This window comes from Ovis canadensis, chromosome 4 (assembly GCF_042477335.2).
Source record: "Ovis canadensis isolate MfBH-ARS-UI-01 breed Bighorn chromosome 4, ARS-UI_OviCan_v2, whole genome shotgun sequence".
NCBI classification, from domain to species: Eukaryota; Metazoa; Chordata; class Mammalia; order Artiodactyla; family Bovidae; genus Ovis; species Ovis canadensis.
This window is the reverse complement of record NC_091248.1, coordinates 39,640,795-39,665,213: the sequence shown is the minus strand read 5'-3', so window position 1 is coordinate 39,665,213 and position 24,419 is coordinate 39,640,795. Positions and strand designations below refer to the sequence as shown.

Here is a 24,419-nt window from a genome sequence, read left to right as displayed (position 1 = left end):
TCTTTACCACTGAGCCACCTGTTCACCCTGTTGGTGAAGCTAAGTTCAGTGATTTTGTTAAGGCTGTATTTTCCAGTTCTCTTCATTGTGAAAGTATTTACAAATTTTATCATTGAAAAGCAGTATCTGGGGCAAATTTCTGAGTGATTTGATACTGGACATACTGCAAAATGATCATCAGATGAAATCCAGTTGCTGAAACCATACAAAGTTAATACAATATTATTAACTGTATTCTCATACATTCCATCCCCAACACTCACTTATTTTACAACTGAAAGTTTGTACCTCTTGATCATGTTCACCTATTTCATGCCCTACCCTCAAATCCCTCTCCCCTCTGGTAACTGCAGAGAACAGATTGGTGGTTCTCAATGGTGGCTTTAGCTTTGATTAATAATATTGACCTGAATCAGTACGTTTGGGATTATGAAATGGTAATTTTTCTAATCCTCTCATTCTTTTTATATTTCTTAGTTGGTACTTGGTAAAAAAAGATCTGCTTCTCCCCTTTCTTTCTCTCATTCCTTCCCATCTTCATCCTTCTCAGATGTGAAGACTTTTTTCTTAATCTTTTATCAATTAAAAAAAATTATTCTCAGGTTATCCCAAACAGAAGGCTTTTCAAGTAGACCACCTTGTCCTTTTGACAGGTGCCATTAGTCTTCAAGTACTTCCCTGACACAACAAAATATTCTGGGTTCCTTCAAAGCAACTAGTAATATATTGTATACATAATGCAGTCTCCTCTTTCATTAAAGATGTGTAGCTAATTTTGGACACTGACACACTTATCGCACTGGACAACAAGGGTGGTACGTCAGCTTCACTTTTTCCCTGTGAAAAATAAAGCAGCCACTACATGGTAGCAGAGAAACTCAAGCCTCATTTAGAGTGTTTCTACAAGGATTCCCAGAAAAGTTATTTTCATATATTAATGCTATAAAATATCAACTTTGTCACATCACTGTCAAATTAATTTTCTTGTAATAGTTGTATGACACTCTGCTATAGATAATATAATAAAATGGCTCACTTTTGAGGAGAATTTAACTTAAGTCAGAAAGGTTTATTTTGCATATAAATTTATCCTAAATTAATAACAGGCTATTACATTTTAAGGTGAGGCTAGTGGAAGACAATGATAGAAACTCTACTACTGGAGGCGGTCCTAAGACGGCAGAAGAATAGGACGGGGAGACCACTTTCTCCCCCACAAATTCATCAAAAGAACATTTGAACGCTGAGTAAATTCTACAAAACAACTTCTGAATGCCGGCAGAGGATATCAGGCACCCAGAAAAGCAGCCCATTGTCTTCAAAAGGAGGTAGGGAAAAGTATAAAAGACAAAAAAAGAGACAAAAGAGGTAGGGATGGAGCTCCATCCTGGGAAGGGAGTCTTAAAAAAGAGAAGTTTCCAAACACCAGGAAGCACTCTCACTGCCGAGTCTGTGGTGAGCCTTGGAACCACAGAGGGCAACATAACTGGGAGGAAAAATAAATACATAATTAAAACCCACAGATTATGTGCCTAACGGTAACTCCCCCAGCGGAGAAGCAGTGCAGACGCCTGCATCCGCCACTAGCAAGCGGGGGCTGGCCAGGGAGGTGCGGGCTGCTTCGCTTAGAGTAAGGGCAGGCCCTGATTGCCCCGAGGGCAATCTGAGGGAACTAACGGGCTAGCAAACCAGACTGTGGGATAGCTACCACGCGAAAAGCCCTAACCTAAGACACCGTCAGGCCCGCTCACAGAACAAAGGACTGGGCAGAGCCAGCCGGCTACGGTCCAGCCCATTCCCCGCAGGAGACAGCCAGAGCCGGAAGGTGGCAATTGCGGCCCCAGAGAGGCATTATCTACCAAACTGTAAGCAGGCTTGTCACTAACCAAGACTTCTTGGGATTCTGGACGGTCAACATCCGCCTGAGAAGGTGCGCTGGTTGTACACCCAGAAAACCAATTGGCAGGGACAGGGGAGGCAATAAATTGCAGCGACCGTGCTCGCCGAACACCTCGTCACCTGAGTTGCTCGGATCTGGGAAGGGAACAAAATGCAGGCCCAACTGAGTCTGCACCTCTGAGGACTACCTGAGTACCTGAACCTGAGCAGCTTAGACCTGGGAAGTGCATACAACCCAGGGCCGGCCTCAGACAGATCCCGGCAGAGCAACCTAGAGCCTAAGCAGTGTAGACAGGGAAAGCATACACGCTGTGAGAGGGGGGAAAACCCAGTGTGGCCGAGACACTGCAAACACATGCCAGTGTTATTTGTTTGCAGCGTCCCTCCCTCCCTACAAGGCTTCCCTGGTGGCTCAGATGGTGAAGTGTCTGCCTGCAACACGGGACACCCAGGTTCAATTCCTGGGTCAGGAAGATCCTCTGGAGAAGGAAATGGCAACCCACTCCAGCACTCTTGCCTGGGAAATCCCATGGACGGAGGAGCCTGATAGGCTACAGTCCATGGGGTCGCAAAGAGTCAGACACGACTGAGCGGCTTCACTTTCACTTTTCTTTTCTTTCCCTCCCCACAGCACGACTGAACAAGTGAGCCTAAAAAAGTGTCCAACACCGCCCCCTTGTGTCAGGGCGGAAATTAGACACTGAAGAGACCAGCAAACAGAAGCTAAAACAGAGGGAACCTCCTTGGAAGTGACAGGTGAAACAGATTAAAACCCTGTAGTTAGTACTGACTACATAGGAAGGGGCCTATAGATCTTGAGAAATATAAGCTGGACCAAGGAACTATCTGAAAATGAACTGACTCCACACTGCCCACAACAACACCAGAGAAAGTCCTGAATATATTTTTACTATTTTTATTATCATTCTTTAATTAAATTTTTTTATTTCTACATCCTCTATTACACCTTTTCCATTTTTATAACCTACTATTACTTTGCAAAAAAAAGAGACCCTATTTTTTAAAGCAAACTTCATATATATATATATTTTTATGATTTTTGTGACTTTTTTTTCTTTTTTGTTTATATGGTATTTTTGAAAATCCAACTTCTACTTTAGACTTTTAATCTTTGCTTTTTGGTATTTGTTATCAATTTTGTACTTTTAAGAACCCAATCTTCAGTACCCATTTTTACTTGGAACAAGATGACTGGCTTGACCGCTCTCTCCCCCTTGGGACTCTCCTTTTTCTCCACCAGGTCTCCTCTATCTCCTCCCTCCCCCTTCTCTTCTCTACCCAACTCTGTGAATCTCTTTGTGTGTTCTGGACTGTGGAGAACACTTAGGGAACTGACTACTGGCTGTATCTGTCTCGCACATTTTGATTCCCCCCTTTATCCTCCTGGCCACCTCTGTCTCCTTCCTCCCTCTCTCTTCTCTGTATAACTCTGTGAACATCTCTGAGTGGTCCAGACTGTGGAGTGCACATAAGGAAGTGATTACTGGCTAGCCTGCTCTCTCCTCTTCTGATCCCACCTCATCTCATTCCAGTCACCTCTAACTACCCCCTCCCTCTTCTTTTCTCCATGTAACTCTGTGAACCTCTCTGGGTGTCCCTCACTGTGGAGAAACTTTTCATCTTTAACCTAGATGTTTTATCAATGGTGCTATATAGATGGAGAAGACTTGAGGGTACTGTAAAAATAAGACTGAAAATCAGAAGCAGGAGGCTTAAGTTCAAATCCTGAGAACACCAGAGAACTCCTGACTCCAGGGAACATTAATTGACAGGAGCTCATCAAATGCCTCCATATCTGAAACCAAGCACCACCCAAGGGCCAACAAGTTCCAGAGCAAGACCTACCATGCAAATTCTCCAGCAACACAGGAACACAGCCCTGAGCTTCAATATACAGGCTGCCCAAAGTCACTCCAAACCCATTGATATCTCATAACTCATTACTGGACATTTCATTGCACTCCAGAGAGAAGAAATCCATCTCTACCCACCAGACCACCGACACAAGCTTCCCTAACCAGGAAACCTTGACAAGCCACCCGTATAACCCTACCCACAGTGAGGAACCTCCACAATAAAGAGAACTCCACAAACTGCCAGAATATAGAAAGACCACCCCAAACAGCAATATAAATAAGATGAAGAGACAGAAGAATAAGGAACAGGATAAATGCCCACCAAACCAAACAAAAGAGGAAGAGATAGGGAATCTACCAGATAAAGAATTCCAAATATTGATAGTGAAAATGATCCAAAATCTTGAAATCAAAATGGAATCACAGATAAATAGCCTGGAGACAAGGACTGAGAAGATGCAAGAAAGGTTTAACAAGGACCTAGAAGAAATAAAAAAAAGAGTCAGTATATAATGAACAATGCAATAAATGAGATCAAAAACACTCTGGAGGGAAAAAATAGTAGAATAACAGAGGTAGAAGATAGGATTGGTGAGGTAGAGGTTAGAATGGTAGAAATGAATGAATCAGAGAGGAAAAAAGAAAAACGAATTGAAAGAAACGAAGACAATCTCAGAGACCTCTGGGACAATGTTAAACGCCTCAACATTTGAAGCATACGAGTCCCAGAAGAAGGCGCAAAGAAAGACCATGAGAAAATACTTGAGGAGATAATAGTTGAAAACTTCCCTCTAATGGGAGATAATAGTTGAAAACTTCCCTCTAATGGAGAGGAAATAATCACCCAAGTCCAAGAAACCCAGAGAGTCCCAAATAAGATAAACCCAAGGTGAAACACCTCAAGAGACATATTAGTCAAATTAACAAAGATCAAATACAAAGAACAAAGATTAAAAGCAGCAAGGGAAAAACAACAAATAACACACAAGGGGATTCCCTTTAAGGATAACAGCTGATCTTTCAATAGAAACTCTTCAGGCCAGGAGGGAATGGCAGGGCATACTTAAGTGATGAAAGAAAATAACCTACAGCCCAGATTACTGTACCCAGCAAGGATCTCATTCAAATATGAAGGAGAAATCAAAAGCTTTCCAGACAAGCAAAAGCTGAGAGAATTCAGCACCACCAAACCAGCTCTCCAACACATGCGAAAGGATCTTCTCTAGACAGGAAACACAAAAAGGGTGTATAAAATCGAACACAAAAAAATTAATAAAATGGCAATGGGATCATACTTATCAATAATTACCTTAAACATAAATGGGTTGAATGCCCCAACCAAAAGACTGGCTGAATGGATACAAAAATAAGACCCCTATATATGTCGTCTACAAGAAACCCACCTCTAAACAAGGGACACATATAGACTGAAAGTGAATAGCTGGAAAAAGATATTCTACACAAATAGAGACCAAAAGAAAGCAGGAGTAGCAATACTCATATCAGATAAAATAGACTTTAAAACAAAGGCTGTGAAAAGAGACAAAGGACACTGCATAATGATCAAAGGAAGAAGATATAACAATTATAAATATATATGCACCCAACATAGGAGCACCACAATATGTAAGACAAATGCTAACAAGTATGAAAGGGGAAATTAACAATAACACAATAATAATGGGAGACTTTAATACCCCACTCATACCTATGGATAGATCAACTAAAGAGAAAATTAACAAGGAAACACAAACTTTAAATGATACAATAGAACACTTAGACCTAATTGATATCAACAGGACATTTCACCCCAAAACAATGAATTTCACCTTTCTCTCAAATGCACATGGAACCTTCTCCAGGATAGATCACATCCTGGGCCATAAATCTAGCCTTGGTAAATTCAAAAAAATTGAAATCATTCCAAGTATCTTTTCTGACCACAATGCAGTAAGATTAGATCTCAATTCCAGGAGAAAAACTATTAAAAATTCCAACATATGGAGGCTAAACAACATGCTGCTGAATAACCAACAAATCACAGAAGAAATCAAAAAAGAAATCAAAATATGCATAGAAACGAATGAAAATGAAAACACAACAACCCAAAACCTGTGGCACACCGTAAAAACAGTGCTAAGGGGAAGGTTCATAGAAATACAGGCTTACCTCAAGAAATAAGAAAAAAGTCAAGTAAATAACCTAACTCTACACCTAAAGCAACTAGAAAAGGAAGAAATGGAGAACCCCAGGGTTAGCAGAAGGGAAGAAATCTTAAAAATTAGGGCAGAAATAAATGCAAAAGAAACAAATGAGACCATAGCAAAAATTAACAAAGCCAAAAGCTGGTTGTTTGAGAGGATAAATAAAACTGACAAACCATTAGCCAGACTCATCAAGAAACAAAGGGACAAAAATCAAATCAATAAAATTAGAAATGAAAATGGAGAGATCACAACAGACAACACAGAAATACAAAGGATCATAAGAGACTACTATCAGCATTATATGCCAATAAAATGGACAACTTGGAAGAAATGGACAAATTCTTAGAAGAGTACAACTTTCCAAAACTGAACCAGGAAGAAATAGAAAATCTTAACAGACCCAATACAAGCATGGAAATTGAAACTGTAATCAGAAATCTTCCAGCAAACAAAAGCCCAGGTCTAGACGGCTTCACAGCTGAATTCTACCAAAAATTTAGAGAACAGCTAACACCTATGCTACTCAGACTCTTTCAGAAAATTGCAGAGGAAGGTAAACTTCCAAACTCATTCTATGAGGCCACCATCACTCTAATACCAAAACCTGACAAAGATGCCACAATAAAAAAAAAACTATAGGCCAATATCACTGATGAACATAGATGCAAAAATCCTTAACAAAATTCTAGCAATCAGAATCCAACAACACATTAAAAAGATCATACACCATGACCAAGTGGGCTTTATCCCAGGGATGCAAGGATTCTTCAATATCCACAAATCAATCAATGTAATACACCATATTAACAAATTGAAAAATGAAAGCCATATGATTATCTAAATAGATGCAGAGAAAGCCTTTGACAAAATTCAACATCCATTTATGATAAAAACTCTCCAGAAAGCAGGCACAGAAGGAACATACCTTAACATAATAAAAGCTATATATGACAAACCCACAGCAAACATCATCCTCAGTGAAAAATTGAAAGCATTTCCCCTAAAGTCAGGAACAAGACAAGGGTGCCCACTCTGACCACACTATTCAACATAGTTTTGGAAGTTTTGGCCACAGCAATCAGAGCAGAAAAAGAAACAAAAGGAATCCGAATTGGAAAAGAAGAAGTAAAACTCTCACTGTTTGCAGATGACATGATCCTCTACATAGAAAACCCTAAAGACTCCACCTTAAAATTACTAGAGCTAATCAATGAATATAGTAAAGTTGCAGTATATAAAATCAACACACAGAAATCCCTTGCATTCCTATACACTAATAATGAGAAAATAGAAAGAGAAATTAAGGAAAAATTCCATTCACCATTGCAACGTAAAGAATAAAATACTTAGGAATATATATACCTAAAGAAACAAAAGACCTATATATAGAAAACTATAAAACACTGGTGAAAGAAATCAAAGAGGACACTAACAGATGGAGAAATATACTGTGCTCATGGATTGGAAGAATCAATATAGTGCAAATGAGTACACTACCCAAAGCAATCTATAGATTCAATGCAATCCCTATCAAGCTACCAAAGGTATTTTTCACAGAGCTAAAACAAATAATTTCACAATTTGTAAGGAAATACAAAAAACCTCAAATAGCCAAAGAAATCTTGAGAAAGCAGAATGGAACTGGAGGAATCAATATGCCTGACTTCAGGCTCTACTACAAAGCCACAGTCATCAAGACAGTATGGTACTGGCACAAAGACAGAAATATAGATCAATGGAACAAAATAGAAAGCCCAGAGATAAATCCACACACCTATGGACACCTTGTCTTAAACAAAGGAGGCAAGAATATACAATGGAGAAAAGACAATCTCTTTAACAAGTGGTGCTGGGAAAACTGGTCAACCACTTGTAAAGGAATGAAACTAGAACACTTTGTAGCACCATACACAAAAATAAACTCAAAATGGATTAAAGATCTAAACATAAGACCAGAAACTATAAAACTCCTAGAGGAGAACATAGGCAAAACACTCTCCGACATAAATCACAGCAGGATCCTCTATGACCCACATCCCAGAATATTGGAAATAAAAGCAAAAATAAACAAATGGGGCCTAACTAAAATTAAAAGCTTCTGCACAAGAAAGGAAACTATAAGCAAGGTGAAAAGACAGCCTTTGGAATGGGAGAAAATAATAGCAAATGAAGCAACTGACAAACAACTAATCTCAAAAATATACAAGCAGATCCTGCAGCTCAATTCCAGAAAAATAATAGACCCAATCAAAAAATGGGCCAAAGAACTAAACAGACATTTCTCCAAAGAAGACATACAGATGGCTAACAAACATATAAAAATGAAAATATGAAAAGATGCTCAACATCACTCATTATCAGAGAAATGCAAATCAAAACCACAATGAGGTACCATTTCATGCCAGTCAGAATGGCTGCTATCCAAAAGTCTACAAGCAATAAATGCTGGAGAGGGTGTGGAGAAAAGGGAACCCTCTTACACTGTTGGTGGGAATGCAAACTAGTACAGCCACTATGGAGAACAGTGTGGAGATTCCTTAAAAAACTGGAAACAGAACTGCCTTATGACCCAGCAATCCCACTGCTGGGCATACACACAGAGGAAACCAGAATTGAAAGAGACACGTGTACCCCAATGTTCATCGCAGCACTGTTTATAATAGCCAGGACATGGAAGCAACCTAGTTGTCCATCAGTAGACAAATGGATAAGAAAGCTGTGGTACATATACACAATGGGGTATTACTCAGCCATTAAAAAGAATACTTGAATCAGTTCTAATGAGGTGGATGAAACTGGAGCTGATTATACAGAGTGAAGTAAGCCAGAAAGAAAAACACCAATACAATATACTAGCACATATATATGGAATTTAGAAAGATGGTAACGATAACCCTGTAAGCAAGACAGCAAAAGAGATACAGATGTGTAGAACAGTCTTTTGAACTCTGTGAGAGAGGGCGAGGGTGGGATGATTTGGGAGAATGACTTGAAACATGTATAATATCATATGTGAAACTAATTGCCAGTCCAGGTTCTATGCATGATACAGGATGCTTGGGGCTGGTGCACTGGGACGACCCAGAGGGATGGTATGGGGAGGGAGGTGGGAGTGGGGTCCAGAATGGGGAACACATGTATACCCATGGCAGATTCATGTTGATGTATAGCAAAACCAATACAATATTTTAAAGTTAAAAAAGTTAAAAAAAAAAGAAACTCTACTACTAATGATGACAATGACTCATGCTGACAATGATACATCAACTCTGTTGTTACAGTATATGTTCTCCATGATTTCTCAAGGAAACATTGATATGATCCTTTCTGTTTTCCAAGGGCAACAAAGACTTGGGCAAATAACCTAATTTACCCAGTTTATTGTCATCTGGACTGTGAAACATTTTTTGTAGCTAGATGTATTAAATGATAATTTTGTATTCTTGGGATACAAAATGTATTATCCTTGAATTGAGAAGACCACTAATTATCCACTGTCAGAAAATCAATATTTCCATTTTGCTAGTGTTTGAAAGCTTTTCTTATTGTTATCTACTTATCCTAATGATCATTAGCGTACAGTTGTTAAAATCATGAAAGGCTTAGAGATACAATCTTTTGAAGACAAAAAAATATTTGTTGTTATTGTAAAACAAACTGGTCTATAGAGAAGATCAAAGCATGACCTTGAGTTTGTCAGAACTGCCTATCATACTTGCTCCATTCTAAAAAGTTTATTTTTAAAAATCTTAAATTTGCTAGCTATTTATTCTCTTACCACCAAGAGATTCAGGGTCATTACAAAGATAACTATTATTCCCGGCACTAATGAACTAAAACATATTAATATTTAACAAAAGAAATATGTTTATTAATAAAGGATTTCCTCAAATCACCAGAGAAAAAGTGATTAACTTCATTGATAAAGTAGGATGTTTTCTTTAAAAAGTAGCTAAGTTCTGAATATTAAGTGCAAGTAGAAATATGCTAAGCCTCTTTTCTACATAGGCATCACCGGTGCACTAGTAAAACCTATGCTGTCAGCATCCAATTGAATACATACTCTGTCTTCCACCTGGGCTCTGCCTCAGGCACTGTGATTTGCTCTGAAGAAGAAGGACTCACTTTGCTGCCTGCCACGTTGAGAAGTCAGAGTGGAACGAAAGGAAATTGTAACATAAGGCAGAAGTTTTTCTACTTACCAGTAAAGTTAGTATGAAGGTTATTGGCTGGTGGTTATAGTATAATAGGGGCTATTATTTTAGTACAGTGGTATAATGAGTTGATATCTTTTAATCACAGTAGGAATATTAACTGCACTAATGTTGATTGATTACTGTGTACCAGACCCTTCCCTACTCTCAACTAATTCACTTAATCTTCACAATGACCCTGTGAAGCAGATAGTACTGTTATATGTAGGCAATAGGTTTGCTAAATAAAATACAGGATCCACAGTTACATGTGCATTTCAGAGAAACAACAAATGTCCCAATGTGATGTGGGACATATTTATGCTAAAAAACTTATATTCATTTGTTTCTCTGAAATGCACATGTAACTGGTATTCTATATTTATATTGGCTCAACTGACAACCCTAATAGGTTTATGACATGCCCAGGATCATCCAGTTGGAAGAGACAGAACTGGGATTCAAACTCAGCCTGACTCCATAATCTTTGTTTTTATCCATTTCAGGATCCTGCCTCTCCAATAGAGACTGTGAATGCCAACAAGCATGGGCTACTTGCCAGTCCACACAAGGGGAAACCAATGGAAGAGAACATTTGAATCTATGAAACATAACGTGATGCTCTTCTCTTTCTTACATAAAGTACACTTACTTTTGAGAAAGAAACAGCTCAAAGACATCAGCATCCCTCTTGTGGCCACATATCTTTAGCTGCTCTTCAATTGCCTGATAACATATAATTAATCTGTCAAGCCACATTCCACTGAGCAAAAATACTGAGACATTTGCAGTCAATAACAATAATGTCTACAAAAAGATCAAAAGAAAGGTGAATATGGAGGCAACTACTCTAAACTGATAAATTCCAACACTACAATTCAACATTACTTAATCATTTTTGTGGTTGAATTTCATTATCCTTGATCCTGGGCACAGATGTGTAAATAAATTTTAATCAAGAAAAAAAAATGTTCATGTGTACTTATATACCAAAAACAAGCCTTTTATTCTCCATGAGGAAGAGTAATTTGGTCTTAAAATATCTATAAATATTCCTTTAAGCATGAAGGACTGATATTTGGTAGGTTTTCCATTTTTACAGAAGACAGTGTCAAGGTTGGAGATGGAGGGAGAAGAGTATAATGTACCCTATAACTTCTCAATAAATTTCAGACAAACGAATGAATGAGTGTATCAATGTTATTTTTTTTCCTCTGCAAAGAAATAGTGTCTTCATGCATGTTTCAAGAGTTACTAATATATTTGGACCATGGGAATTTTTGGTGGAGAAGAAGCAATTTTTATTCCCATAGGTTTTTTGTTTGAAAATACATATCCAACAACAGCTATTTAACTGCTTTGCTTTTTCTTCTTAAGGTCCTTTACTAAATTACAAAATAACATTTATAGGCCATATAGCTTAAGATGATATGGAAAAATTAAAGACCGTCTATAATTTGTCAATGAAGGAGTAAAGCTAACAAGACACAGCAGAAGTGGAAAGTATAATCATTGCACTTCTGGAATCTGACAAACACTGTAATTATCAGGGTCAAAGCAATCACCAAATTTCAGAAATTTCAACCTGAATTTGTTGTGGGTGGTGAGGTTATAATGTCAGTAAGTGATTTATGGATTTTTGACATTGGTTTTGTTACTTAGCAGGGGACATTAAAAAGTTAGATTTAATGGGATGAACAAGTATCTAGAAGTGAGGAAGACAGACACCCCAGGGATGGAGAACAGCTGCTAATTTATACCCCAAACTTTCTTTGTGACCCTGTTACACAAGTTGGATCTTGGGGCTTGGAGAATTTATTGGTTCAGGTGTAGGCATTTCCATTAGGGTATTTTGTGACCATGATAAATGAGCTGAATTTGGAGTTTGGAAAAACCCATTAGACATCCACATCTGGGTATTTTAATTTAAACATCGAAACCATCAGCTTGTACTATACACAGTCAATCTCAGTTTTGCCAAAGTGTTTTGAATGTTAAGGCTTAGTCAAAGTATAATTAAAATTTTGCAGCTACCTATTCAAATTGCAAGCTGGCTTCTAACTTAATCCCACAGTTTCACATCTAACACTCAGAAATACATCAGTACATACACACACAAGCAAAATGTGAATATCATTGCTCATCTTATACATACATTGTCTGTAGCTGTGAAATATGCCCAATTAATTGGAATAGGGGTTATAGTAAGATGTAACGTCACAGTAGGACATATGCAGTAGCTTAAAAACAGATAGAGATGGATATCTAGACCTAAAAAATATATCCAAACTATGTTTTTGCGTAAAAATGCCATGCAGTATACTATTTATATATGTAACAATATTTTTGTTACTAACAACATTGATATGCACACAAAATGCACACACTCCAAACCATTAACAAGTTATTACTTGAGATTATAAGGGACTGTCACTTTTTAGGAAATTCATTTTTCAATAATGTTTGACTATTTTATGATATTGATTTAGTAATCAGAAATTAATATACATTCTGAACATTTTACCCATGCAATGAATATTTCAGGACTTAAATTTTGAAAATAAAAAAATGAAAAAGGGAAATTGAAACTCACAATATGTAAATCACTGATTTAATTAATTATTCATTTACACAGCTCTTTATCATGGCATACTTCCTTCCAAGCAAAACTTTCATATGAATCTGGTAACAAGAAAGTGTCAAAATGCCAAAGAACTCGAAAATGCGCCAAGAAGTTTCAAGTTTCAGTGAATCTGTGGTGGAACAGTTCCAGTTCTCAATCAACAAACAACTTCACTAGCAGCATATTCCTTTCATCTAAAGAGACACAAGAATTCTTTCCCTGAACTGTTTTTTAAAAGTGTGGTAATATATACACACTGTCGAATTTACTATTGTAACTGTACATTTTTGTGGTATTAAGTGCGTTCACATTGCTGTGCAGCCATCACTACCATTCATTTTCAGAAGTTTTTCATCTATCTCAAATGAACTTCTGTATCCACTGTACACTACCTCTTCATTTCTTTCCCTCTCTCCCCTGTTCCTGACACTCACCCTTCTACTATCGGTCTCCATAAATTTGACGACTCTAAGTACCTTATATAAATGGAAGCATGCAGCATTTGCCTTTTTGTGACTGGCTTATTTTACTTAGCATAGTGTCTTCAAGAATCATCTAGTTGTAGTGTATGTCAAGATTTCCTTCCTTTTAAGGCTGAATAATATTCCATTGTATGTGTATACCACATCTGGTTTTTCCATTTAGCTATCAGTGGACACTTGGGTTGCTTCCACGTTTTGGCTTTTGTGAATAATGGTGCTATGAATATGGGTGTACAAATATCTGAAATCCTGTTTATACTTCATTTGAGTATATATTAATACTCAGAAGTAGAATTGCTGGATAACATGATAACTGTATGTTTAATTTTTTGAGGAATTGCCATACTATTTTTTACAATAGCTGCACACAACAGCATACTTTTACATGAACATTTCTACGAAAGTTTGTCCAAACAAATCATTCAGCTATTTATTGAGCCACAAACTACTGTGGTTCAGGCCGACCATTTTAGTCTATGGCTAGCTAGTAAAGGTAGCAATGAATCAGGTAAGATGTCTGTTCCCTATAAGTGAACTTTGAATAAGAGAAGGAAGGATACACAATGTTGCAAAAGAAGGTTGCAAATGTTAAGCACTTTGGGAAAAGAAAAATACCACTCTAGTGAATTCAGAGGAATAAGAAAGTACTGTCAACTTTGGGAACTTTGAGAGGATTTTAGGGCAAGACTGACAGCGGGGCTCAGTCTGAACAATGAGGAAAATTTAGCCAAAGATTTTGATGGATGAGTGTTGTAGTCACAGGGAAGTAAGAACATAGAGGAGGAAAAGCAGGGGAAGAACGTACAAGGCATTAGGGCTGTACAGTCTTTGGCGGCAGGAAAAAGGAATACAGCAAGCAACTGTGAGGGATTCATTTTAAAAGGTGAATTGGGGTCATATACTTGTGCTCACTTTGAAATTTAGGCTCAGAAGTATGTATCTACTGCTCAAAGAAAACTTTAATGGGTCAAGAACTCAAAATCACGTATTTTATGTAATCTAAAATTTAATTTTGTATATATAAATTAAATATATATATAATAAATATATATACTAACAGCATGGTGAAATCAGTATAAGGAAGTCCAATAAAGTTCTGATTTTTCACATGACAACAATATCAATGCTTTTAAGTAATATCCAATATCAAGTTATTTTAAAATCATTTTTCCTCCTTCTCTTTTGGTTCCCTTGCTTTGTTGGGCTGTAAAAGCATGGACTTAATAACAACTGGGTAATTCATCAATGGACTCAACTCTGGGACGTTTGCAGAGAAGTAGTATAGGATTTTTACCCAGGAGAAAAGATGTGACAAAGCATACCATATCTCATGGCCTAGGGTGCAGATGGAACTGCAGACAGGAAGCAAGGCTGCCGCTGGAAAATCAAGTCAAGATCTGATAAGCCTGCCCCAGGGACAGAAGCAAGTGGGAATAAGCAGTGAACAGGTATGACATGTGAGATACAGAGAGAACTGATGAGAACTGGCAAGTAACTGGAGGCAGAGAATGAGGGCAAGGGAAGCCACCGGTGACGATACTGATGTGATGACATGATGATGAGAAAGGTGACTGGGAGGGAAGATGCATGCAGTTGAGAAAGGGTGAAACTGAAGCACTGGTGGAAGAGGTCAAGGCGACCGCCAGAAAGTTGCAAGTGGGAGAGCGAATCTCGCCATAGTGTCAGGATAGGTATGTCCAGCCTGGTCATCAGCCAGCACAGAGAAGAGAGTGGGACCCAGGGAAGATCATCCTGAAGTGTCTACATTCGGAAGGAGGAGGAGAGAGCCAAGCTGCATAAGAAGATACATGAGGGATTGTTATAAAGTTATGAAGAGAAGCAAAAACAATGGGAGCAGGGAGGGCGGGTTTCAAGAAGGTAGAATTTGAATCTGCAAAATTGTGTAGCATGGTAGAGAATATCACACAGAAAAGGTATCCAATTTGCAGAGCAATTTCAGGAATCTGATAAGGGGGAAATGTTAGCTTTCAAGTTAACTGACTGATGAAACAGGAAAATAAAAACAACCCAACAGAAAACTTAGATGTAGATCATTTTAGCACAGAGAAGAAAAAAGCAGCTACTTCCACTGCAGATACCTTGGGATCTAGATAAAATAGAATAAAATGTTTGAAAATTGTGGGACTACTACATCCTAGAAGAATGAAGACTTTATTAAGATCTATAGAAGAAAATATCCTCACTTTGATGATTTATCTACTATAATGATACATTCCTATACCTTCATGCAATATACATGTGCCACGAGTTAGTTAGGATTTAGTGTCAAGTTTCCAATTTATTACAGAATGTTCAGCCTTGATTAATTACCATAGCTCCAAGCCTTTCTAGAAAAGTGTGAGAACTCTAGAACACCTTGTTAGGTCCTAAATGGCACCAAACAATTGTGGCTTTTTTTCATTTCCCACTCAAGGATTTTTTTAGTCATTATCTAAATTGTCCTCAACTCTGCTTGTATTTTCCCTCAAAGAACTTTTCCTCCCCAGTGTGTCAATCTGCACTTTAGGGAAACAACATTTCAGGGCTCTACATGGGTGTATACACACACACACACATATATATCTGTTGGAAGGTCAAGATTTCAAATTTATGGTGTTGTTAATCTCTGTGTGCCAGCAGGCATGCTTAGGTGCTTCAGTCCTGTCTGACTCTTCCTCCATTCTATAGACTGTAGCCCACCAGGCTCCTCTGTCCATGAGATTCTCTAGGCAACAATACTGGAGTGGGTTGCCATTCCCTTCTCCAGGGGATCTTCCTGACTCAGGGATCGAACCGTGTCTCTCACCTTTCCTGAATTGGCAGGAGGGTTCTTTATCACTAGCGCCACCTGGGAGGTCCTGTTTGTCTCTATACACTGCCATAATTATATATGCACGAGATATTAAATGGGCAAGGGTCAGTGTAAGTAGTGTGGATCGGGGCAGTCCCCAAACCCCAGTCAGGAGATTACAGGCTTCTAGCCCCAGTGGAAGGTTTGGCTGGGGACTGTGATGGCGTTATCCCTTCGCCCTGGACCCCGGGGTGGCTTTAGCGGACTGGAGCATCTGTCAGGATACCCCGAAACGCTCCATGGTCTGGGAACGAGGGAGATGCTCACCGTACAGCTGATTTCCAGGGCAGCTTCCGCGGCCCTCACTGGGATTGCTGGGTGTCGGCAGGCACGCGGCAGATGACTGGGGTCCCTGGCCATCAGGACACCCGGGCACTCAGCAGCACCTGTGATCGACCCAGCCTGGCCTGCGGCTGACTGTTCTGGCGGTTACCAAGAGTTACCACCACCCTGTGGACTAAAAGCCAATCCGAAGTAGGGAAGATGTGAAGCCAAATCCGGACTTCTGTGACGTTTGCGCTTGCGGCCCTGCAACAGCCACTTCGTCGTATACCGCGGGTCTCCAGCGTTTCTCCTGCGCCGGGTGCTGCATACCGCGGATGTAGGAGGGATGGCGATCGGGTGGAGACCAGAGGCCACGAGTGTATCAGAGGGGCCCACTGAAGTCACCCAGCAATAATAACTCTACTGAGATCTGAAAATTTAGGTTTCTGAAAAGTAGATGTGTATGGAAACCACCAGCCCCCTGTGGAGGGTAGGCGTGAAGCGATGCCTGATGGAGTCCTCCCGGAGCTTAACGCAAAAAACGGGGGCGAGGGGGGGGGTGGGAAGGGCGGAATCAATACTAGTGAGACTGTCTTTATTTTAAATTTTGACATTTTTGTTCATCATGTAAATTTTGCATTAATTTTTATTTTCTGAAAAGAATTATTGCATTAGGATTTATGTTGTTAAGCTGAGCCACTATCTGGCCAGTCTCATCCAATCTTGAAGACTTTATGATTTTATTTATATGAATTTGGTTCTCCTCTAGCTTGGGAAACTTTGGAGGCTGGAGGTTTGCTTGTTTGTTTGTTTGTTTTTTCTGGCCAGGACCTAACACATTGCATTTAATAAAAATAAAAATTGATTCAATTGAATAGGTTGGTTTCTTGGCACCAAATTTGAACTTGAAATCTAGGAATTAAATGTAATTTTTTGAAATGGATCAAGCTGCTTGCATTAAAAAGTGTTGGTATTGGACTAGAGCATTAAAAAAAAAAGATCTCAGTGAAGAAGTCAAAACACATTATTTCTAGAACTTTTTATAAATATTTGAGTATAAATACTTTTCATAAGTACCTGAGCCTGTTGAGGTGGGTGGATAAAAGTTCTTCTAGGTACCATGGGGAAAGTAACCATCTAAGAACCATTGTTTAAATAGTTTTTAACCCAGGAATAAAAATCAGATGAGAGGAATGGTCCACTGAGAAAAGGTATAAAATAATTTACTAGCATCTTGTCTCCCATCTTTGTTGTTAATATGTATTACAACTTTCCAGATATCATTTATTAATATGCTACATAGAAAAATGGAAATGCATATTCCTTGGTCAGTTTTGTACATTACACAAATGTGAGGTTTACAACCATAGGCTATTTACTTTTAGAGAGCATCTTATAGAAGTAAACTACTAACCAGTTAATTTCTACTAAAATCACATTTAAATATTTTATTTTGAAATCTCTTCACTTTACACTGATTCAGAGAAGGAAATAAATTTTAAACAGATAGCTCTGTTCTTAGGAAAGGAACTGAGAGACTCATCTATTAAGAGGTCTTTGTATGTTCCCTCTTCAAGAAAATTTTACCATTTAACTGATTGCAAGGACTAAAATAATGCAAGTTTAAAATGATATGTGAAAGATGGGGATTAGTGAAGGCACTTCTTGGATAAAAGGTTCTTCCTAGATGTCTTCACACACTGGTGGTCTACAGAAGAGGTACCCCTAGCCAAATGAACAGAGAGAACTTTTACCTCCATTTGATGGGATTATAGCCTGAGGAATTCAGCCTGAAATGTTAAAAATTCATGTAAAATGTACATTCTCCTTTATAATCAATTTTGTTTTAATATAAAAATGAAGTGGTTCCCCCTAACCCGCCTCAAATCTTTGAGTAATATTTACACTGAAGCAAGACACCCTGTGTTTATCCTGTGGCTGTGCCTCCCTGGCACGCTGCCATTGCCTGCAGGGCTATGCATATCCCAGTTTGAAAGCTCCACCATATCATGTATGTGGATTTGGATAAGAAAAAAAAGCCTTGTGTTCCAAGTCAGGGCATGTGCGGTTTAGTCTCAGTTCTGAAATTAACTATCTGTTGGCCACCTTCTAGTCACTCAATGGCTGTGAGCCTCAGTTTCTTCAACAGTAAAATAATAAGTAAAATTTAAAAAAGAAAAAGTAAAAAGCTGAAAGTTTACTTCAAAAAATCCACTACACTCTCCGAGACAGGTAGAATGTATGGTTCACAGAATAAAAGGTTCTCATTGAGATGTTGACATGTAATTGTTTCTCAAGAATAATTTGCTAGTAAAAAGTGTGTATGAAAAAAATTATGCATGTAATGGCCGTCATGAAAGCTACATAATTTTTTAAAAAATTATCTTCCCAATTTGTCTTGAATAATTACCACCCATTCCTACTGTATACAATGACCATAGAATAAGTAATATATCATTTGCTATCAAATTGCATTCTTATATGTATACCTTTTTATGATATATGATGCCATTCTTTACCACAGAACCCCCTGTGAAGATCAAAGCTGTCTTCTTTGCTCTCTTCTCCCAGGCTAATGCCTGTTGCCTCCAGACTTTGAATAAATGTCATTTCTGAATCTATCTCCAAAAGCACCCCTTCACTGACATCCAAGGTCCATGCCCAGAATGCTATCACTTGATGCTCTAAGTGATCCAGCCATTTCCACTTCATCTATACATACCTGTTTTCTCTCAGAATTCACAGACAACCCTCAAAATTCCTTCCTGTATAGGAATAAGAAGTGACTCAAGTTTGGAAACATACTATATTGTCTGGAAAAGCTAGAAACCTCCAGACTGAATCCCAGCTTAATCAAATGATATAATTTTCAGTTCCAAACCTGAATTTGCTTCAGTGTGATTTCACATCTTCTCCCAAGAACTTATCTAAGTTCTGCCCATCCCCTTCTATAGCTACCTTTTCACTATCCTTTACACCTAGGGCATCACATGTCCATTACGGTCGTAGAGGGGGCAAGAACTCCAGGTGGGTTCATCCACTTGTCCCTCGGTGGGGTGCATGAGAGTGGTGGGGCATGAGTCCAGTAGAAGATCTGAGCAGTGTCCTCTAAATCAGGGAGCCTAGGGCAGAAGCCCCCTTGCCTGAAATTAGAGGTGGTACTGGGTGGAATTCATACAACTCACAAATATTAATTTTCATTATAGCACTTTACTGTGTAATGTCATCAAAATTACTAACCCTTCTCTTGCTTTGCTCAGTTTTGACTTGATGAGCTATTGATAGACGTTTATCTTAAGCTGGCAGAGAAGTCTTGTTAATGCTATTAAGAATGCTGCGTTTCCACAGAGAACAGATTTAGGGACAAGGCAGCAGGGAGGGAAGGAGATGGTGAGATGAACAGAGAGAGAAGCATGCAAACATATACATTACCATATGTTAAATAGATAGCCAGTGGTAATTTGCTGTATGACTCAGGGAACTCAAACTGAGGCTCTGTGACAACCTATAGTGGTGGGATGGGGTGGAAAGGTGGGAGGGAGGTTCAAGAGGGAAGGGACATATGTATACTTTCGACTGATTCATGTTGATGTATGGCAGAAACCCAGTATTGTAAAGCAATTATCTTTCAATTAATAATAAATAGATGAATATAAAAAGGAATGTTGCATTTTATCACACATATGATGTAGCAATCAAGCATAAAGTCTCTCTCTATACAAATGTGTGGCTCTATATACATGTATATATATGTGTGTGTATATATGTGTGTGTGTGCATGCTAAGTCATTTCAGTCATGTCCAACTGTGTGTGATCCTATGGACTGCAGCCTGCCAGGCTCCTCTGTCTGTCGGACCCTCTAGGAAAGAACACTGGAGTGGGTTGCCGTGCCCTCCCCCAGGGGATCATCCAGAGCCAGGGGCTGAACCTGTGTCTTACATTTCCTGCATTGGCAGGCAGGTTCTCTACCACTAACAGTACCTGGGAAACCCAGCATATGTATGCATACACATGTAAATGCATGTGTGTGCATGCATGTACGTATATGTTCACACAAATGTACACCCCTGTGCGCACCCCCCAACACACACACATACATAGCAGGCAAACTCTACAATGCCCCCCAGTGATCCTACTGGTTTTCACATCCTTGTGTAATTAATCCTCTCCCCTCATGTGCAGGCTGGACTTTGGACTCACTCTGAATGAACAGAATATGGCAGAAGGGAGGCTATCACTTCTGAGGGCAGGTTACAAAAAGACTGTGACTTCTGTCTGGGGCACCTTCTCCCTTTTTCTCTGGCCCACTCTGAGGTAAACCAGCGTCCTGTTGTGAGCTGACCTATACAGAGGTCTGTATAGCAAGGTATTGATGTCTCTGGGCAATAGCCACAGCGGACCTGAAGCCTGCAATGGTGACATGAGCCAGCTTGGCAGTAGATCCCCCAGACTGGAGCCTTGAGGTCACAGCCAGGCAGCCTCCTGAGAAGCTCAGCCAGAGTCACCCAGATTCCAGACACTCAGAAATGGAGATAATAAATGTTTGCTGTTTCAGCTGCAAAGTTTTGAGGTAATTTGCCATGCAGCAATAGGTCATTATAAACATGTATGTATATAACTGGGGTTTCCCAGGTGGTGCTAGTGGTAAAGAAACCTCCTGCCAATGCAGGAGATGCAAGAGACACAGGTTCAGTCCTTGGATCAGGAAGATCCCCTGGAGGAGGGCATGGCAACCCACTTCAGTATTCTTGCCTGGAGAATCCCATGGACAGAGGAGCCTTGTGGGCTACAGTCCAAAGGGTCGCACAGAGTTGGACATGACTGAAGTGACCTAGCATGCACACACACGTATATTATTATGTATTATATATAACATGCACATTATATATAAATATCAATATAGTTGCACAGCAGAAACTAACATAACACTGTAAAGCAATTATATGCCAATTAAAAATATATACATAAACATTTTTTTAAATGACAAAAGACATCAAAAGAAATAAACCAATATCCATATCAATTTAAAATCTCAGAAGACCAGAAAGATACATTTCAATGATCAAATTCAGTCTTTTTCAAAAGAATTCTTGCTCCTGTCACCTTATGTTGTAAACACTTGATGAAATTTCCATCCTGACAATTTCAAATTAATATTAAGTCTGGAAAGACAGATATATTCTTGGAATGTTATCTGCATGGAACTTCATGTTTAAATGTAAAAATAAATTTAATCATTAAATTTTATAATAGACAATGATTTAGTTGGAGGGTTGTTATTAAACTACAACTTAATCTAAATTGAGTATTGATATAAAAAATACCATCTGCCAGAATAAATACTATTACCAAGTCAATAAATATTTTCTCATCTTCTTACATGAAAACTTTTTCAAATGTGCTATATATTAAAAAAATGTAGTGGGACAATGAAAGCACTATTATTTTCTTAAGTCTGAGGTGTTATGTTGGAGCTGGGTTTCACCTCTGTTAACATACAGGCTTCTTTGTGACTCTTTCTAACTCAAGCATCAGAACCTGGTGGAATTTTCTTCTTCACACCCCCATAATTTAAATATTTCAGAATACGGACTCAGCTTCAAAGTCATCTCCGTTTTTGACCTGGATTATTTCTGCAGAAGATCAGTGTTAGCAGTGGCATCTGGGATTCTTGGAGACAGTTTCTTTGTTGCTCTTGTCTACAAAGTGGCAGACTCCCAAACTAGCTCCAAGAAGCCTGAGTTACCACAGGCTACACCTGGGCTATCAAGCCATTGAAAGTGCATTCTCACTGCATGAGGTAGCTACATCAGATGATCTGATGTCCTTTATCAATATATTCATTGCTTCAGCCAGTCAGGCACTGAAACTGACAGAGTCCCTACCATAAACTGCACGCTCTGCCAGGGACTAGAGGATGTAAATGAGATTCACTCCAATAAATGGTTGTTAGGAAGCAATCTCATGGGTATCTACAGCTTTAAACACATTAATTGTAGTTGGTTCTACTTTGATATTACCTGGCATTCAAGTAGATCATTAAAACCACTACTATTATTTGCTTAGAGTGTAAAGTGTTTCAATTACCTTTGTAAATAATTCCAAACTGTGTTATTGACCATATTGACTGTGTACTCTTTGTAGCCTTTATTCAGCTGCTAGGTATTTTACTAGCAATGCTTTCATTACCACCTTTTCCCACAAAACAAAGACAAAAGATCAATAATTATTTTAATTAGAGATACTATGTATTGGAAAGTAGTTAAGAAAAACCTTTTTCATAAAAAGTACAAAGGCATTGAGAGATTTTGCATTGAACGTACATCTAGAGTTTCAGAAACTGACCTTTGCTTCATGAATTCATTTTAGATTATAACAAAGGAAAACTGATTTTCCCAATTAGGGTACACTTTCCATGAAGTTTGGCCAGTTTCTGTAAATTTGGATAGGAAAAGTGGACTAACAGTTAATTTTGGCTTTGCCCAATTCTTCTTCCTTTACTTAAGAGATCTGACTAAAGCAGTAAGAAGCAGGAGTCCAGCTGAAGGCCACTAGATTCCTGTGTGCTAAGTTGCTTCAGTAGTGTCTGATTTTTTGCGATCCTATGGATTGTAGCCCACCAGGCTCCTTGTCCATGAGAATTCTCCAGGCAAGAATACTGGAGTGGGTTGCCATGACCTCCTCTAGGGGGATCTTGCTGACCCAGGGGTCGAACCTGTGTCTCCTGCATTGCAGGCAGATTCTTTACCACTGAGCCACTGGGGCACTATATAGGTGATAGATGTTGGGGGCTGTCGCAGGCATGGACAATTAAAAACAGATGAGGGGATAAGGAGAAGCAAATGAGAAAGAACAGAACAAAGAAGTAAAAAAAATGGGGGAGATAAAGAGAATGGAAGGGAAGGTGCAGAGAGGAGGTGAGGAGCAGGAGATAAAGAGAAGAAAAAAGGGAAAAGAAACAGAAAAAAGAGAGAGAGAAAGGAAGTGGGGAGCAGAGAGAAGGGACACACAGTGATTAGGAATCACATTGTCATTTGATCACTATCTTTTGAAAAGAGATGTTCTTCATTGGGAGCACAGCTTCATTCCCAATCCTGTGGCCCAGTGAGGCTGATAATCATAATCTTTAAACTCCTGGCATTAAGGGTAGGTACATGATCTGAGACAGGCTAAGCAGAATAATTGTAACTAAGGCGGAAAGGAGGATTTCTTTTCTTGTGGTAAATCTATGCAGTATAAGACCTGGAATTAATACCACTTGCTGCCTCAATACCTGAAACCAGGAAGCCCTCAAATGACCTAAGTGCACATTCTCCTCTCTGCTCTGTGCTCACAGAAAAGGTCTGCTGGTCAAGCAGTCCTCCTTACCAAGCAGACCAGGTACAATTGCTACTTACTCCCAAGCAGCAGATTTCAGTTCCTTGCCAGCCCGCAGATTTAGTCAATCTAATCACATCCTTGTGTGGGAACCAAGGCACCCCACCCTCTTATTCCTACGAAGCCTGCCTCCCACAGCCTCTGGTTGTTCCCTCCCACGGTCCAAACTAACTTGTAAGGAGCCATCAAACTGTTTCTACAGTGGCTGCACCACCTCACTTCTATCAGCAACGTATGGGTTTGAATTTTCTACTCACCAACACTCATTATGATTTTAATATGCCCACGTGGCATAGTGGTAAAGAATCCGACTGCCACTGCAAGAGACCTAAGAGACATAGGTTCAAGGTCAGGAAGATCTCCTGGAGCAGGAAATGGCATTCCACTCCAGCACTCTTGCCTGGGAAATCCCATGGACAGAGGAGCCTGGTGGGCTACAGTCCACGGGGTCACAATGTGTCAGACACGACTGAGTGAGTGAGCGCAGCACAGCACAGCAATGACTAATGACGCTGAGCATCATTTTCACGTGCCTGTTGGCCATTTGTATATCTTCTTTGGAAAAATGTGTATTCAAGACTTTTGCCCACTTCTTGATTGGTTTGTTTTTCAGCTGTTGTGTTTCTTGCATATTCTGAATACTAT

General features: G+C 39.1%; 1 protein-coding gene across 1 annotated transcript in view; it reads right to left on the bottom strand.

The window, feature by feature from the left end:
* LRRC72 (leucine rich repeat containing 72) overlaps positions 1–16,163 on the bottom strand; it is a 60,292-nt gene extending 44,129 nt beyond the window's left edge. The window contains exons 1-3 of the mRNA XM_069587635.1: positions 16,088–16,163; positions 12,808–12,929; positions 10,829–10,983 (exon numbers count right to left, since the gene is read on the bottom strand). Coding sequence (XP_069443736.1) covers positions 10,829–10,983; positions 12,808–12,929; positions 16,088–16,163 — 353 coding nt within the window. The remainder of the gene's footprint in view (positions 1–10,828; positions 10,984–12,807; positions 12,930–16,087) is intronic.
* Positions 16,164–24,419: the final 8,256 nt, after the last annotated feature.